The sequence below is a fragment of the Berghia stephanieae genome, chromosome 3, assembly GCF_034508935.2.
Source record: "Berghia stephanieae isolate SIO BIC M18660-M18661 chromosome 3, UCSD_Bste_1.3, whole genome shotgun sequence".
NCBI classification, from domain to species: domain Eukaryota; kingdom Metazoa; phylum Mollusca; class Gastropoda; order Nudibranchia; family Aeolidiidae; genus Berghia; species Berghia stephanieae.
The window spans coordinates 64,092,104-64,107,905 of record NC_088362.1 but is presented as its reverse complement, the minus strand read 5'-3'; the positions used below and the strand labels follow the sequence as shown (position 1 = coordinate 64,107,905).

At 34.5% G+C, this 15,802-nt stretch overlaps 1 protein-coding gene across 7 annotated transcripts in view; it reads left to right on the top strand.

Moving 5' to 3' along the window:
* LOC144968195 (uncharacterized) overlaps positions 1-15,802 on the top strand; it is a 39,274-nt gene that overhangs the window by 12,915 nt on the left and 10,557 nt on the right. For all 7 annotated transcript variants that reach the window (XM_078906297.1, XM_078906295.1, XM_078906294.1 and 4 more), the window contains 13 exons: positions 424-640; positions 1,011-4,462; positions 5,400-5,438; positions 5,985-6,143; positions 6,719-6,929; positions 8,402-8,539; positions 8,961-9,059; positions 10,449-10,518; positions 11,500-11,549; positions 11,977-12,170; positions 13,062-13,154; positions 14,350-14,397; positions 15,504-15,722. In XM_078906297.1, coding sequence (XP_078762423.1) covers positions 424-640; positions 1,011-4,462; positions 5,400-5,438; positions 5,985-6,143; positions 6,719-6,929; positions 8,402-8,539; positions 8,961-9,059; positions 10,449-10,518; positions 11,500-11,549; positions 11,977-12,170; positions 13,062-13,154; positions 14,350-14,397; positions 15,504-15,722 — 4,989 coding nt within the window. The remainder of the gene's footprint in view (positions 1-423; positions 641-1,010; positions 4,463-5,399; positions 5,439-5,984; positions 6,144-6,718; positions 6,930-8,401; positions 8,540-8,960; positions 9,060-10,448; positions 10,519-11,499; positions 11,550-11,976; positions 12,171-13,061; positions 13,155-14,349; positions 14,398-15,503; positions 15,723-15,802) is intronic.

The following is a 15,802-nucleotide window of genomic DNA, read 5'->3' as shown; positions in this document are numbered from 1 at the left end:
AGATTTGTTAACTGATTGTTTTTCACCCTCATGGCTGTAACTCCATTAAGGCTTATTTAGTATTCTGGCTAAACAATGTAAATTCTTTTTGGTCTTGGGTGCTGGGATGTTCCTACTTTGGAGTTTGGAAAAATGGCAGCTGCGCAGTAATAGGTATATTGAAAAATGGCAGTTGTGCAGTAATATGGGAAAATGGCAGCTATGTAGTAATAGATATATGGAAAAATGGCAGCTATGCAGTAATATGGGAACGTGGCAGCTATGCAGTAATATGGGAAAATGGCAGCTATGCAGTAATAGAGTTATGGAGCTAAGCAGTAATAGATATATTTGGAGCTCTGCAGTAATAGATATCATGTAACATAAGATTTTACTTTTCAAGTGTTAGTTTGTTTTAATGTATTTCTCGTCTTTGGTTTAAAGATTACAGGCCTAAAAGCTCAAAATCAGGAGAAGTCTGAAATGTTGATGGCCAAGAATTCCCTGGAGAAACAAATGAACCTGTTGAAAGTCCAGCTGGAGGAATCATCCAGAGTGAAGGTTCTGATGGAGCAGGAGCTGATGTCGGCCAAGAGCAACCTACAGATGGCAGAAGAAAAATACAAAGACCTCAAGAAGTTGACAGAGGAATGTAATGATGGTAGGTTCTTATGCAATATATACTATGACTATGATGATATTTTATAATTCCTACTATTATTACCATCATTATAATGATCAAAATGTTATGATATAAGGGTATTAAATTTTTTTTAAATAGTGATTTTTCAGATCCAAATAAGGTAGAAACTTTTAATACAAAGTACAATTTGGGGGAAGAATTGAAGAATAAAATAATGAATCATTTCAATTTAATTGTTGTGACACGATTGCACAATTTCCCCATATTGTCATACATTCCATGAACTGTGTTGCATATTGATTTAAATTGAGATAATTTTAAAAGGGTGAGAGATATTTGGGTTTTATTTAAATATAAAATTAATGGCATTTTTTTTTTTCATTGACAGAATCTTTTCAAGGAGAGTCAATGGGAGTTATCACTGATATTCAATTGGGAGAAATGAAATCTCAGGTGGACAAGCTGTCAGAAGAGAAGGACGATTTGCAGTCTGAGATTCATGGTCTAAAGTCGTCTTTAGATGAACAGAATTCTTATATTGAAGAACTGAAGAGACAGTTGGAGTCATCTCAGAAGACGAGTGAAAGCTTCGTCACACAGCTTAAGGGAAAATGCTCTGAAATTGAATCTCTCAAATCTGAAATGATGGAAAGAGAAGCTGAAAGCAAGAATACACTAACTTCCATGAAGAATAAACATGCAGATGAGTTGAAGGTTGCTCGTCTTGAGAATGAGAAAAAAGTGTTGTCCATAGTTGAAGGCCATGAGGTTTTTGTCAAGAGGCTTCAGACAGCAGCTGAGAAGGTGTCGATTGAAAAAGATTCGTTAATACAAGAAGTGAAGCAGTTAGAAGAGGGAATGAAAATGTTACAAGAGAAGCACTCAAGGGATATTGAAATTTTGCAGGCAGAAAGTGAAAAGCAACTGACCAGTCAGAAAATAAAGTTTGAACAAGAAATGAATGAACAACAAGATGAAAATGAAAGGAATAAGAATGCACTTATTTCCGAATATGGGCAACAAGCTCAGAACTTAAAAGAAATAAGTGAACAGAAATTATTACTGGAAAGAGAGGAACAAGAAATTCATTTGATGAAGATAAAGGAAGAGCTGCTGTGTGAAATGAAATCACAAAAGTCTGGTTTTGAAAATCAAATTGCAGAGCTCCAGACAGTGAATGAGGAAAGGTCATGTGAAAAGACGAAACTGGAGGAGGAAATTGTGTCACTTCGTGAAGAGTTTGAAAAGAAACTTGAATCAGAAAGAGTAGAAAATGAACATGAAACAGAGAGATTGAAAGAGGAGCATAGTAATGAACTTACTGCTGTGCTTTCCAAGCATGAAATGGAAATGTCAACGTTGAACGAAGAGTCTAACTCTCAGATTACATCTTTAAGAAACGACATTTTGAAGTTGAAAAAGGATAATGTGGTTTCTTTAGAGCTGTTGAGAAAAGAACATGAAAATACCTCATTTGAATTGAATGAGAAGATGAATTCAACAGTGCAACAATATGAAAAAGAAGTTGATGATTTGCAGAAGAAGATCCAGGACATTAAGGGACAAAGGGCTCAACTTGAAGATGATCTCCTAAAGCTTAAAGAAACAACAGCCATGTCTTCAGAGGAACAGCACAACCAGCATGTTGATGAAATTTCTGCACTGCAACAAGAGAATAACTCTAAACTAAGTCATATGGAAGAAGAGCATGGACGACTTATTGAACAGTTGAAATCTCAAAACCACGAAACTTTAGTTGAACAGAGAGAAAAGTTTGAATCTGTTATTTCCGATCTTGAAAACGAAATCAAGGAGATTACGTCTCAAAAGACATCTGTCGATGAACAGTTGTCAACTTTGGTTAATAAAAATAATGAATTATGCAGTCAGATAACTTGCTACCAGCAGGAAAATTCTGAAATCGTTTCCAGTAAATGTGCCGTTGAAGACGAAATGAAAAAACTTGAGAATGATCTCTCAGGTCTAACAAGTAGCAAGACAGCTCTAGAGGAACAATTCAGGCTATTGTTGAATGAAAAGTCTTGCCTTGTCTCTCAATTGGAGGAGAAGGAAAATCTCTCAAGAGAACTTGAAGAAGAAAAGGCTGAATTCGTATCAAATAAGATTACCCTAGAGGAAACTGTTGCTGAATTGAAGAGAGAGAACTTGGATTCCTCTAATAAATGTAAAGAATTAGAACAACAATTGAATACTTTGCAGTATCAGCATTCAGAGGTTGTCTGTGCAAAAGAAGAAGTTGAAGAAAAATTAAATGCTTTGAATTTTGAGAAGTCTGAAATTGTTTCACAGTTTGAGATTGCCCAAGAAGAAGTTAGAAAAACGCATCAGGAAAATTCTCAGATTTCTTCACAAAAGTCAGCCACTGAAAATGAACTGATGCTCTTGCAACAAAACCTGTCAGAAGTCTCAGCCCAAAATTCTTCCCTTGAAAAGGAGTTATCTTCCCTGAAATTAGAAAATTCAGATGTTGTGTCTCATAAAACTTTTATTGAAGAAGAATTGACGTGTTTACGACAAGAAAATGCTGACATTTTGTCACAGAATGGTCTGTTGGATGAAAAAGTTAACAATCTTCAACGAGAGATTTCTGAAATTTTGTCTCTGAAAGCAAATGTTGAAGAAAACTTATCACGCAAAGAGCAAGATAATGCAGAAATGAAATCTGAGAATGATTCCATTCAAGAGAAGTTGTTATTGTTGCAAGAAGAGATGAGTCTGTCATTGAGGTCAATGACTGATGAACATGACGTAGCAATGTCACAGTTTAAGAAAGAAAAAGAAGAGAGAATTGAAATCTTGATCAAAGATCACCAGGAAAAAATCAATGGATTTGAAGAAGAGAAGAAAACATTGATAGAAAATATTTCTGATTTGAGAAACAAGCTTGAAGCATCCGTGGCAGAGACTGAACAAATGCAAATTGTTGGGATGGAAAATGAAAAATTGGCAGTTAGTGTCCAAAAGGAATCTTTGGAAAAGCTGGAAAAGGAAAGGTTTGAACATTCAGAACTTATCACAAAAATCCAATTTGAAGCGGAGGAAAGACTTTCCCTGGAAAAGGCTCAGCTTGAAGAATTAATCATAACTAAAATGAATGCAGAAGCCGATACAAAAATTATGTCAATGAAGAATGAATATGATCAATTGAATGTCAAATTGCAAGAGATGGCACAGGCTTTAGCAGCTGAGAAAGAAGAGCACATCAAGAACTTGACCAAAGTCCAAGAAGAAGCTGAAAATAAAATATCTGTTAATAAGGAAGAGTTTGAGAAAATAGTTGTAATTAAAGAAAATGAAATGGAAGAAAAATTAGCCCTTCAAAAGGAGAAGACAGAGAGACTAGAGTTAAAATTATCCGAGAACAAATCAGCTCATGAAGAATATGTCTCAAGATTGCATGCCGAAGCAACTGAAGCATTTAATGAACAGAAAGAACAAATGGAAAAATTGAAAGAGGACCTTAAAGCAGCAGATACTGAAAAGAGTGAATTGAGTGAGAAAATGTCAACGCTGCAGGAGGAGACAACTAGAATGATGCAATTCCAGAAACAGGAACATGAAAGAGAAATGCAGACGCTTCAAGAGTCAGGGGAATCCAAGGTTCAGGAGGTCACGACCCAGTGTGGGATAGAAATAGAGACAATGAAGGTAAAGTTGGAAGAAGCGACAAATCATTTCAAAACACAACTGGAAGAAGAGATTGCCAAAGTACGTCAAGAAACGGAGATTTCGTATGAAGCCAGTCTGGACGAACTCAAAGTAAAATTTGAAGCTGCCAAAGAGTCTGAGTTAAAGGCCCTCTCAGATCAAAAAGCAGAGGTAAGTATTTTTGATGTCATTTTAGAATGCTTTGAAATCTCTAAACCTGTTTTTTCAATTGCCAATGGTTGGATTTCTCTGGACACCCTGCTGTGAGATGTAAAGATTTCCATGAATTTTAATTTCTACTTTTTTAACAACAGCCACACATACCAATTTGGCGGGGTCCTTTGACCTCCCATGGTGGGTAGGAGGTCACGCTGTGTCTTCTATCCCCTAATATCTGTTTTCCGAGTTGATTTCTGTCTTTGTCTTGGATTGGGATTACTTAGTTTTGTCCTAGCCCTGGCTGGAGTACTTGACTGGGAGGGAAGCAGTGAAATGTATTGTTATCGTTTTGGGAGATGATATAGTAATTCATCTCTGTTATGTATTGTTAGTTATGTATTCTGTAAACATTTTTAGTGGGATCCTGTGCTGGTGTCTAGATGAGACCTTAAGGTGATATCAAACTACGCACACTGATGGCATGCTCTTGGAATTTACATCTGTTTCCCTATTTGACTAGAATATTTTGACTATTCCATTTTCTTCTGATTACTGGGCGCTGATATGACCTAAATTTGTTGCAAGCGCCGTAAAACCCTTAAAAACATTTTTTTTTAAACGCAAGCCAATTTGGCATGTTTTCACTTGATTTTTTTTTTTTAGATTGTTTTCCTGCCAAACTTCCATTTTTGGAACTTATTTTTGTTGTTTGTTTCTTTTCTTTAAATGGTAAAGTTTAGTATTTAACATTACTTATTTGCAGCTTTAAAATGCTTTCTTAGATATTGGTTTAAACATATTCTGAGATGAGCAATTGTCAAGGTCTTCCTTTTACTGATATAAAACATTGGAATGAAATTTTATATTAAAATTTTTTATTTGTTCTCTATATAAGAATGGTTATCAAGTTCTGTCTTTAATGATATTGTTTTGTCTCTCTCATTTCCAGTTATCAACATTAAAAGAACAATATGAGGAGGAATTGAAGGTACCCGTCATATTATATTTTCAAAGCTACTCTAAACAGATAGGCGATTGCTTCTATATATAAGAACTATCTTAAAATACAATTTAAAATATATCAAATAAGGGTAAGGAATTGTATTCCATATGAAGATGATAGAAACATTAAAATTAAAACAGTTGAAATTCATGAGTTCAGACCTGCCTAGTACTATGAAAAATGTGTAGAAATAAGAATTTTTGGCCCCAGCTACTGGACTGCAGTCGCCTCTTTTTGTTGAGAAAGAAAGTAAGTTATTTAGAACCTATATTCAGGACTTTGAACCATTTTTCGATCGTGCTGAGGGCATATTATTTATTTCTACACAGCTATTTAAAGATAATTGTCCTTTTTTCCCTTGGAAACTACGAATGGTTGAAATTTCAAGTAGGCAGCTCTGTGAGTTGAAGACTATGTTTGACTGAAGACACACATTACTCAATACACATATATGATCTTATACTTGATAGCCTGTACATGTGCATTTTATTTTATTTTTTTGTCATCAAATTAACCTTATTTATTCTTTAGAGTCAACAAACAAAGATGGAGCAGAAGTTGAAAGAATTGCAGGAGGAGAATAAACAGCTGAGAGAAAGAGAGTCGGCTATGTTGAAAAATGTGGAAACGCAGATGTCAACAGCCAATGAATTCTGTAACAACCTGAGACAACAGTTGGAAGCTTCAAAAGTAAAAGTTCTTATCCAGAACATTTTAGTTTTATCAGATGCCTTTCAATATCTTGAGGAACAATGAAGTATTTAGTAGTGATCTCAATGATCTCTGCCAAAGGGTTGTGATGAATAAGTGATAGAATCCTGGGTCAAGGCTTTCAATCTGTTGAGGAACAATCAAGTATTTAGTAATCTCAATGATCTGGGAATCTCTACAGTGTAACACACATAGTAACACAGCTGGTTTCAACCAAAGAGTCCAGGAGTTCAATCCTCTGTCAAGGAAGACATGATTTCTTAGGGATAGATTTTTCCCCCTTATGCCTCTCTGCCTGCTTTGTTCAGCACTGTTATTGTCAACAATTTGTTTCAAATTTTTTAAGGAATTTAAATGCCGAATAAAAAAAATTAAATTTATTTTTTATTTTATTTTTATTTTTTTTTGGTTCCGCTTTGGTGAAGGAATTTCTTTCTTACTGAGTAAATGTAACAATTGGGGATAGTATTGCTAGTTGTTCTTAATCTTTTGTATAACAGATTCTGTGGATGATTCTTTCAAATTGATTTTGTTTTGTTTATTTTATTTTCTAGCGTGAAATCAATCCTGCTGCAAGAGAGAGGCTCAAGCTTTACGAACAGCAGTTAATCAAACAGAAGGAGACCAATGCTAGTCTGAATAACGCCCTTCAGATTGAAAAAGAGACGAGTATCAAGATGCAGCAGAGACTCGAATCCCATATCACCAAACACGAGAAGACCAAAGCAATGTTGGAGAATGCTCAGAAAGAATGCAGAGTTTATGGTAAGTTCTTAAAGAAAAATAGACAAAGACAGATAATGTAGATGTTTCAGGTTTCTTCTGTCATCTTTTGTTGATAATGGAGAGGACTGAAACATCCACGTTATCAGCAATGCAGCCAACTGTCCTGGCAATCTGGAGACTAATTTTTAATATTTCTTTTTAAATTGGACTGTTTTATGTACAGAAATGACCCTTGTATGTTCCAGGATTATGATATTTTGACTAACAAATTAAAACAAAGATCAGAAAAAAGTCTCTAAATCCAGATTATATTATATAATAGTCCAAACACACAACTGTTTTGAGTCATGAGTCATGACGGTATAGTACGTTAGGATGTCTCTTTTAACTCTTTGAAAAGTTGGCTGCTATGGATCTGTCTTTGTTGATTAAATTAAATCTTCCAATCAATTTCCTATTGTTTTTTATTTCCATCTCAATATAATTTTGTATGAGTTATATTATTTATATGTACAGTATGTGTTTTTGAACAATCATTTTACTTGCTCGAAATCATTGCAGATCTCTTTTGTTACCATACATAGTTGGGTTGCATAAGCGTTCTTTATTTAGAAATCAGTGAGAGCATAACATACCTGCCTATTATTATGGACCGTCCGTAATTGTTACGGAAGTGTAAGATAATTACGGACTTACGGAAATAGAAGAAATATTACTGATACAAATGGTCGCAACGTTAAATTAAAAAATAATAATATATATAATATAATGTGTAGAATTTGTAGCAGATGTAGTTTTTACTTATTCACTGGACTTGATTTCTTATGAATATTTTGCCAAGCTGTGGAAAATGGACTTTGATTGAGGCTTGACCCTCATAAGTAGTAGGCCTATATAACATGGTATGTCTATTTTACATATATAAAAGGGTGTATCTATCATTATTTTTGTTTGCTTTAGTATTACTGAAATTTGACCATTAATTACTGATGAATTTTGTATTTCTTACTGAATTTGAAATTTTCAAGTAGAAAGGTATGGCATAATTTAGCTCATAGATTTTGAAATGATAATATGCAATTTGTCTCTTTTTCTAAGTCTCTATCTCAAACTGAGACTTCTGGTACAGAAATCAACTTGCAAGTGCCAGGAAATTCAAATTGACGTTAATGTTTGTTTGTTAATATAATCAATAAAAAAGTAGTCCTACAGAGCCATTAGGCCCATGGAACCAGAGTTTATCCCGGTTTCCATAGCATGAAATGTAGCAATTGCTTGCTACCCTATGGATATGATGCTAGTCTGTCGCAAAGTACTTTCCACCCGATCTTACAGACCCAGCTACCCAATCTCTACTGGATGGATAAGGGGGCCAAAAAAAATCTCGGCTGCACCCGGGATCATTCTCGATCCCTTTGGGTGTGACGCGAGTGCTCTACCAACTGAGCTATCGGGACCCCCTAAATATAATAAATGAACGGTTTTTTAACATTCTATTCCAAATGACACAGCCATTGAAAATAATCGCCTGAAGACGTCTTTGGATTACTCAGAGCGTAAGCTGAAGACTTATAAACAGCAACTGGAGCAAGCCGGCAATATGATACTTGGAAGTGATGCTCACTTTAAACGCACTTTGCAGGAGCATGGTATGCATCCTATTTTTACTCTTTTTATTTTCCACATCATCTCATTTTATTATTGTTGTTGTAATTATTATTATTATTACTATTATTATTATTATTATTATTATTATTATTATTATTATTATTATTATTATTAAGTTATTATTATTATTATTATTATTGTTGTTATTATTATTAATGATTGATATGGCATTAGTATCTACAAATAGTGCTCAGAGGTGCTTTTCAATTATTTTCTTGTATCACACAAGTTCATAAAAATATCCTTTTTGTTGTTGTTATTTAATTCTAGAGAAACTGGAAAAACCAATTGATAGACATTAGGGTTCTTTAGGAATTTTGTATTATTTTTTGTGTCTGTGGTGAGTGCACGGAATCCAAAGTTTTTAATTAATATCGTTTCTATTTTTTTTTTCCTTTTTAGACGCGGAGGAAATGAATGATTCATTGGATGGCAACACGTCGGTGGTTTCATCTTACAGTCTGAGGTCAACCACGTCCACGGGAAGTGTCAGGTCTAGGGGTGGGTTTCGCTCTTTTCATTTGTTTTCATTCATACTCTTGTTAATAAAATAAATAAATAAAATTCCCTTTATTCATCCCATAGGGGACATTTTTCTCTGGGGTCTATTCCAAGGGAAGAAAGGAATAACCCAGGCATCAGCCGCAGTGCAGTGCCGCAAATTGAGCTAGGGCGAGGTGACCATGAGGTGACTTGCTCAAAGCCACACAGCTGGTGAACGAACTTGGTACCTTTTCGGTACGAAGCAAAGACCGAACCGCTGAGCCACGCTGTTAACACAGCCATTTCCAGAGCTGTCAGCTCATGGTTTTCTCCCTGGTATTTTCCCGACATGTTCCATGTCTTAAATAAAATCCTGACATAATCTTTCAAATTCCATTTCTCTCTTTGATTATTTACCAATATTTACACATGTAACATGACTAATCTGAGAGTATTGAAATATTATAAACAGTATTTTTTATTCAATGACATCATAAAGACATTTCAGTGTTATTGTCTCATAGTTTTATAGCTACAAGATGTTACACATGTGATTGATATTCCTCTATCTTTGATTTTTAAATCCTGGTTTATTAATAGCCCTCTTCTGGCTTACTGGCATCGCTCATTACGGGTTGGAATCTTACACAAAATCCTAACAGAATTTTTAAAATCCATTTTTTTCTTTGATAAGTTTACCGATACTTCTGTATTTCCTCCTGTAATAATTCATCCCATCAACTATAATCTGATATTTGCAACATTATTGCAAAGTCTTTTCTTTGACATTGTTGCTGTGTTAAAAAACTCCAGTAGAGATAAAACAATTGACTGAGCAATAAGTGGCTGAATTAGAAGAAAGACAAGACCACAGAGAGATACAGATACAGAAGATAGAGAGTGGGGGGGTGGAGAGAGAGTTGGATGAAGAGGAGGAGGAAAGAGATTATTATTAGTGTTATTCTTTTTATTTGATCATGATATTTTGTTTGATTGATTTCTTTAATTTACTATTTTTGAGGGCGAAAATTTATTGCGATTAACCAAAGTTTATTGCAATTAACCAGTGACTTTTATATAGAATTAATTCCGTTTCTTGGGAAATGTTACGATTAACCGAAAGTTGCAATTATCCAGAGTGGACTGTATTATTATTATTATTATTATTATTATTATTATTATATTATTATTATTATTATTATTATTATTATTTTTATTATTATTATTATTATTATTATTATTATTATTATTATTATTATTATCATTAATATTACTATTATTCTTCTTCTTCTTTTTATTATTATTATTATTATTATTATTATTATTATTATTATTATTATTATTATTACCACTACTACTACTACTACCACTAATGCTATTATTATTGTTTATTTTACTTGTACACAGGCAGTGCTAAAAGTGACGAGGGAAGTCCCAATGAGACGATTATTTCAGCAGATTCTGTCATGATGAGAAGGTAACACTTGCCCATTTTCATTTTTAAGTTGTAAAATTAAGTTGTCACAAGACACTACGTTGTAAGAAAATTTCATAGTGTTAAATCACTTTCCTTTGGGATTTGGAGGTCTTGGTTCGAATCCTGGTTAAGAGACTAGGTTTTGATCTTGTAACCTTTGTGTGTCTCTGTCTCCAAAAATCCCTGTTGCAGAGAGAGGTAAGGGACTTATGATCAGGACTTAAGGAAAACAAATTTAGTTCAGAAAAGGAATGGAGCAGGCATTTGTGTTTATAATATCAAGAAATGAAGTGAGGAGAGAAGACAATAGAGAATAAAAACTTTACAGCAATGGGGAGTCGAACCCATGACCCGGCTGTTACGACACCTCTGCCTGGCCACGAGAAGGACGCTCTAGTGGTGGATGGTGTCCATTGAAGAGCATTTCTCTCATGGCTAGGCAAAGGTACCATAACAATCGCGTCGATGGTTTGACTCCCTTTGGTCACAAAATTTTTATTCTATATTGTCCCTTGGCACTTCTCTGCTCGCTTCATTTCTTGTTATTAAAACAATTTTAAACTCTTTTTAAAAACTCACTACACTCTCTTGATTTAATCATTTTGGTGAGGCGGGTGCCATTTCTTATACTTAAAACATTGTAGCTTGAAATTTTCTCCCAGTTTGGAGTTTCCCCAGCTTGATTAAATTCCAAACCATTTTTATTTTATTTGTGCAAATCAGACATTGGGACAATTTACTGGTTCTCAGAGCCTTGATTTATTCAAATGATTTCTTATCACATGTTTATTTTGATTAAGTATATCTCCAGGTTGTCAATACATTACATTTTCTCGCTAAGAATTTATTTATTTGCTGCTTTTATGTTTTGGAGGGTGAAAAGGGTAGGGTGAGAGAGGGGATTGAAAAAGCTTTTCCTACCCTTTTCTTGTGTGGTATAAAAACTTGTGAATTGAAAGGATAAAAAATGTTTATTTCCAGAGAAACCATTACTGGCCCTTCAGATTTGAGAAAGAAAGCACCTCCTCCAGGTAAGATAATGATGTTGGAATTGTTTTTTAAATTGTAGAAAGGTCGTGGGTTCAAAGTTTGAACCGTTGAAAGAATGTACAAAATAAAAGAGAAAATCAAGCTTAACGTGCCACAGCCATTTGTCATTTGTCATTTTCATAGAATTGTCCTTGCACTGCTGGAATGGAAAACAGAAACATGTTTTATTTGATTAATGGAACAAATGTTCAAAAACATAAGTTTTTATTAAGTATGAATTATAATGCAACATTTGTTACCTGGATCATCAAATTTTAAAATTTTTTTTTCTTCTCCTTACACTTCAAGAAAAAAAAAGATAATGATCTCTTATTTATTTATTTGTTTTGTTTGTGTTCAGTCCCTTTTTAATGCATATAATATATACATTTACATACATAAAAATATCTCTTTTACATTCTCTGAAAGCTTTCAAAGCCAACATGCTGTCTTGTGATAATGAACCTGAGGAGTTTGAGTGGGATCGTCTCAGCGAGTTGAAGCGACGCAATACACTGTGCTTGCCTCACATGAAATCTTCCTATCCTGTAGAAACACAGGCTAAGAAAGAGGCCGGTAGTGATGAGCAGGCAGTCAGACTCAGTATGATGCCCTCAGATGTGGTAAGTGTATATAGACATGTCTTCCTTATTAAACAACATATTTAAAAAGCATATGCACAGACTCATGAAATAGACACAGTCACAAAGTCACCGATCTGCTCATGTGGTGAGGAGGAGGAAGATGCAGAGCATATACTGCAGTGATGCAGAAAATACACAACCCATAGAGAAGAGATATGGCCCTCAGCAACTTCTCTACATTAAAAACTTTTCAACCTGTTAAAAGAACTCAAAAAGACAAGTACCTTCGTCTTCAAAACGGGACTCCAGTTATAAAGGCAAACGAGAAGAAGAAGAACAACAACAATACCTGACGTAGTGATGAATACATTTGTATTTGTATTTTAAATGGCATATTCTTTCTCTTAAGAATGATAAAACATTGTTGAGGGTTTTTTAAAAGTTTTGATTTAAGTTTAGAGATAATCTATCGTTTGCATTCATTCCATTTTCATTCTTTGAATTTCCTGGTAAATTTAACTGCTTTATGATCAAATTTATCAAAATATCACAACAATTTAAAACTTTTACTGTCAATATTTGATATTTTAAAAAGAAAATAAATAAGCCTGATTATATGATATGTCTTTTTTATTAATTATTCATGCATGGGATGAAAAAATGTTGGAAATTAATGCAACTGGGATAAAATCATGAATCTTCTGTTACCAACCAGAAATTTTATTATTTTGATGAGCACTCTTTTACTATGGCTGAATGACAGAAATTTTGCATTATGATTTGTTACTTATCAGTTTGATTAGGTAAACCCCCCCCCCCCCCCCAAAAAAAAAACAAACAAAATAGGTATGCATAAAACTGTAAAAAATATTTCTTGATTTGATCAAAAGCAAGATTATGTTTTTTAATATGTATATTTTTAAAATTCAGACAAACTCAACGGTCAAGACTGGCAAGAGGAGATCACCCAGATTGTCTATGATGAATCCAGATGAAGATGACAAGAGTTCATGTCCAAATAAGGTACGGTTAGTCCATAGGAGTCCCCGAGTTCAAGTGATAGTTCTATTTATAACTTAGGCCTTCACAGGTTGAGTTTTATTTTACTTTTTCGCGCCTTCATGTCCTATGGTTTTATCAGAAACGGTGGATATGATGCAACTCTTCAATGAAATCTGTCGCATGCATAGCTATCTCTGTTCTCTCTCAGACTCTGTCACTGATACAGATCTTGTCAACTTTAGATTTTGATGGGTGTCAAATTTGGCAGGGGGGAGGGGGGGGGGATATGGTGTCAGTTTAGGGTATAATTGAACCCTCACTGTCAGTGATTGAGAGATAGAACATTCAATTTAAATATGTTCTTATCCAAAACTTCTACAGTGCTCTAGATATTTTACTCCTGGGTGGGGTTCCTGATCTCCCGTAGTGGGCAGGGAGGTACTTACTGCGTCTTCTATCCCGCTATATCTGTTTTCCAACTTGCTTTCTGTCTTTGCCTTGGAATGAGATTACTTGGTTTTGTCCTGGTCCTGACCAGATGCCCTGGCTGAGAGGAAATCAGTCAAATGTATAGTTAGTTTTGGGAGATGATATTTTTTTCCTTGTAAATCATCTCTCTGTTATGCTATGTATTATGTTTTCTTTATATTATATATGTTTTGTAAAACATTTGAGCGTGTTCCTCTTAGTGGGGACCTGTGCTTGTGTCTGGATGAGACTTTTAGTGATTTCAAACTAAGTACTTTAATAGTGTGCTCTTGGAATCTACACCTGTTTCTTATTTGAACTAATTCCCCTTTGTCTTACCTATTCTTGGGTGCTTTAATTGTAATTCTAGAACTTTTTACTTTCCCATTTTCTTCCTTTATACTGGCACTGATATGACCTTAATGTGTTGCAAGTGCCATAAAACCCTTAAAAACAAAAACAAAACAGATATTTTACTCCTTAAATTTAATTCGCAACTAAGCCGTTAAGACCAAATTCCATTTTCAAAAGGTTGAATGTGAAATTTATTTTATTTCATATATTATTTTTTTCTTTTTGCATTGTTTTGCACTAGCGTAAAACTTACCGCCTTGCAAGTTGCTTTGGTTAGAAGAATAAGCTATAAGATTGTGAAATAATAGAAATGAATAAACCAAAGAGAATAGAAAATTGTTTACATAAGTATTAAAATTTACAGTTTAAAATTGATTTTATTGTCCATTTTCAGAAAGGAAAAGATGAAACAAGTGGAGGTACAACCATCTATTTCCCATTGGTAAGAAATCTTTTAAGATACGTGATAGTCTTCTTGTCTCCATTGATATCCCATAATATTTCATCATCATCATCATCTTCAACAACTTTACTATCTGGGGAAATATTTTACCTTTACATTTAGTGCAACAAGAGTTCCAACAAATTCACAAGTTTAACAAACAAGGACAGAATCCACAAATTATGTCCTTCATTGTCTAAGTAAAATTTTTCACTGAATCCACGAATGGTTTCACGGTTTCAATGAAGTAAACTGAGCAAAGTTAGAGAAGAAGGTTGCATTGCGCTGTAGCCTTCTTAAACTCTTTGCCTGATCCTAACCAAAAATTTACTTCATAAAATAAGACGACGATCATGAGAAGAAAGTTAATAACTGTGAGTTCCATTCAATAGCTCAACCAATGGAATATTTTATTTCCTGTAGCCCCATTAGCAACAACTACTTTTCATTTCACTTTTCTGATCGCCGTCTTGAATTTTGGCACAAATGTTTGGTCAGTCTCAGGCACAGCCATCTTAAGGTCTTGCCTGTCACCTGAAGCAATCAGCCACATGGTTTGTGAGTATTTTTCACAATATTATGACACTGATGAAGAAATTCCATTACGATTTATGACAACATTATGCTTTTTTTCCTTATCTCCCTAGCGGTGCTAACCTGCAGGTTTGATTGTTTCGGGTGACAGGCAAATACTTATGATAGCTATGATTTCACGTAAGTTTATGAAGACAACGGGCGTGCAGACAAGCACTTTCTCTCCTCCTTTCTTACCTCCTACCCATTTTCCTCCTCTCATGCCATCCCAAGTGGTGTGGTGGTTTGTGTTTCTGCAGTGAATAATATTCATTATTTTGCCTACAAAAAGGCATGGCTATCTTCATCAATCTACAAAATTTGGATGCGCAAAAATTGAGATCAGACTTACTTCATCACAGTCTGTGTCCATTGTCCTACAGCCATGGTCACAAACTTTTACGGCTATCCTGTGTAGTTTGACGAATACGTGGTGTACTGTACTACAAAGCAAGCTCATTTCGATACAAATTTTTGATCACTTAACTTTCCTACCCTTTTATTCAAATTCATTTCATTATCTTTTATGCCAGGCCAGAGATGGTGCAGTTTACCAGCCACCTGGAGCGATACCAACCAGATCAGTGGAGAAGCAGAAACTCGTTGCCTCTGGAACAGCCAGAAAGAAGTTAACTCCAAGCAAACTGACCAAGTCACCAGGCAAATTGGTTACCAAAGGGAGATCATTCAAATCTCCTGGTTTTAAAGGAAAATCGCCAGCTCATACAAGAAATGCTGATAATGAAAATAAGGTAAGTTTTCTGTTTCTGACTCTTGATTGTCAAAAAAAAAAAAAAAAAAGAAGAAAAGAAGAAAAACAATGCTCTTGTGA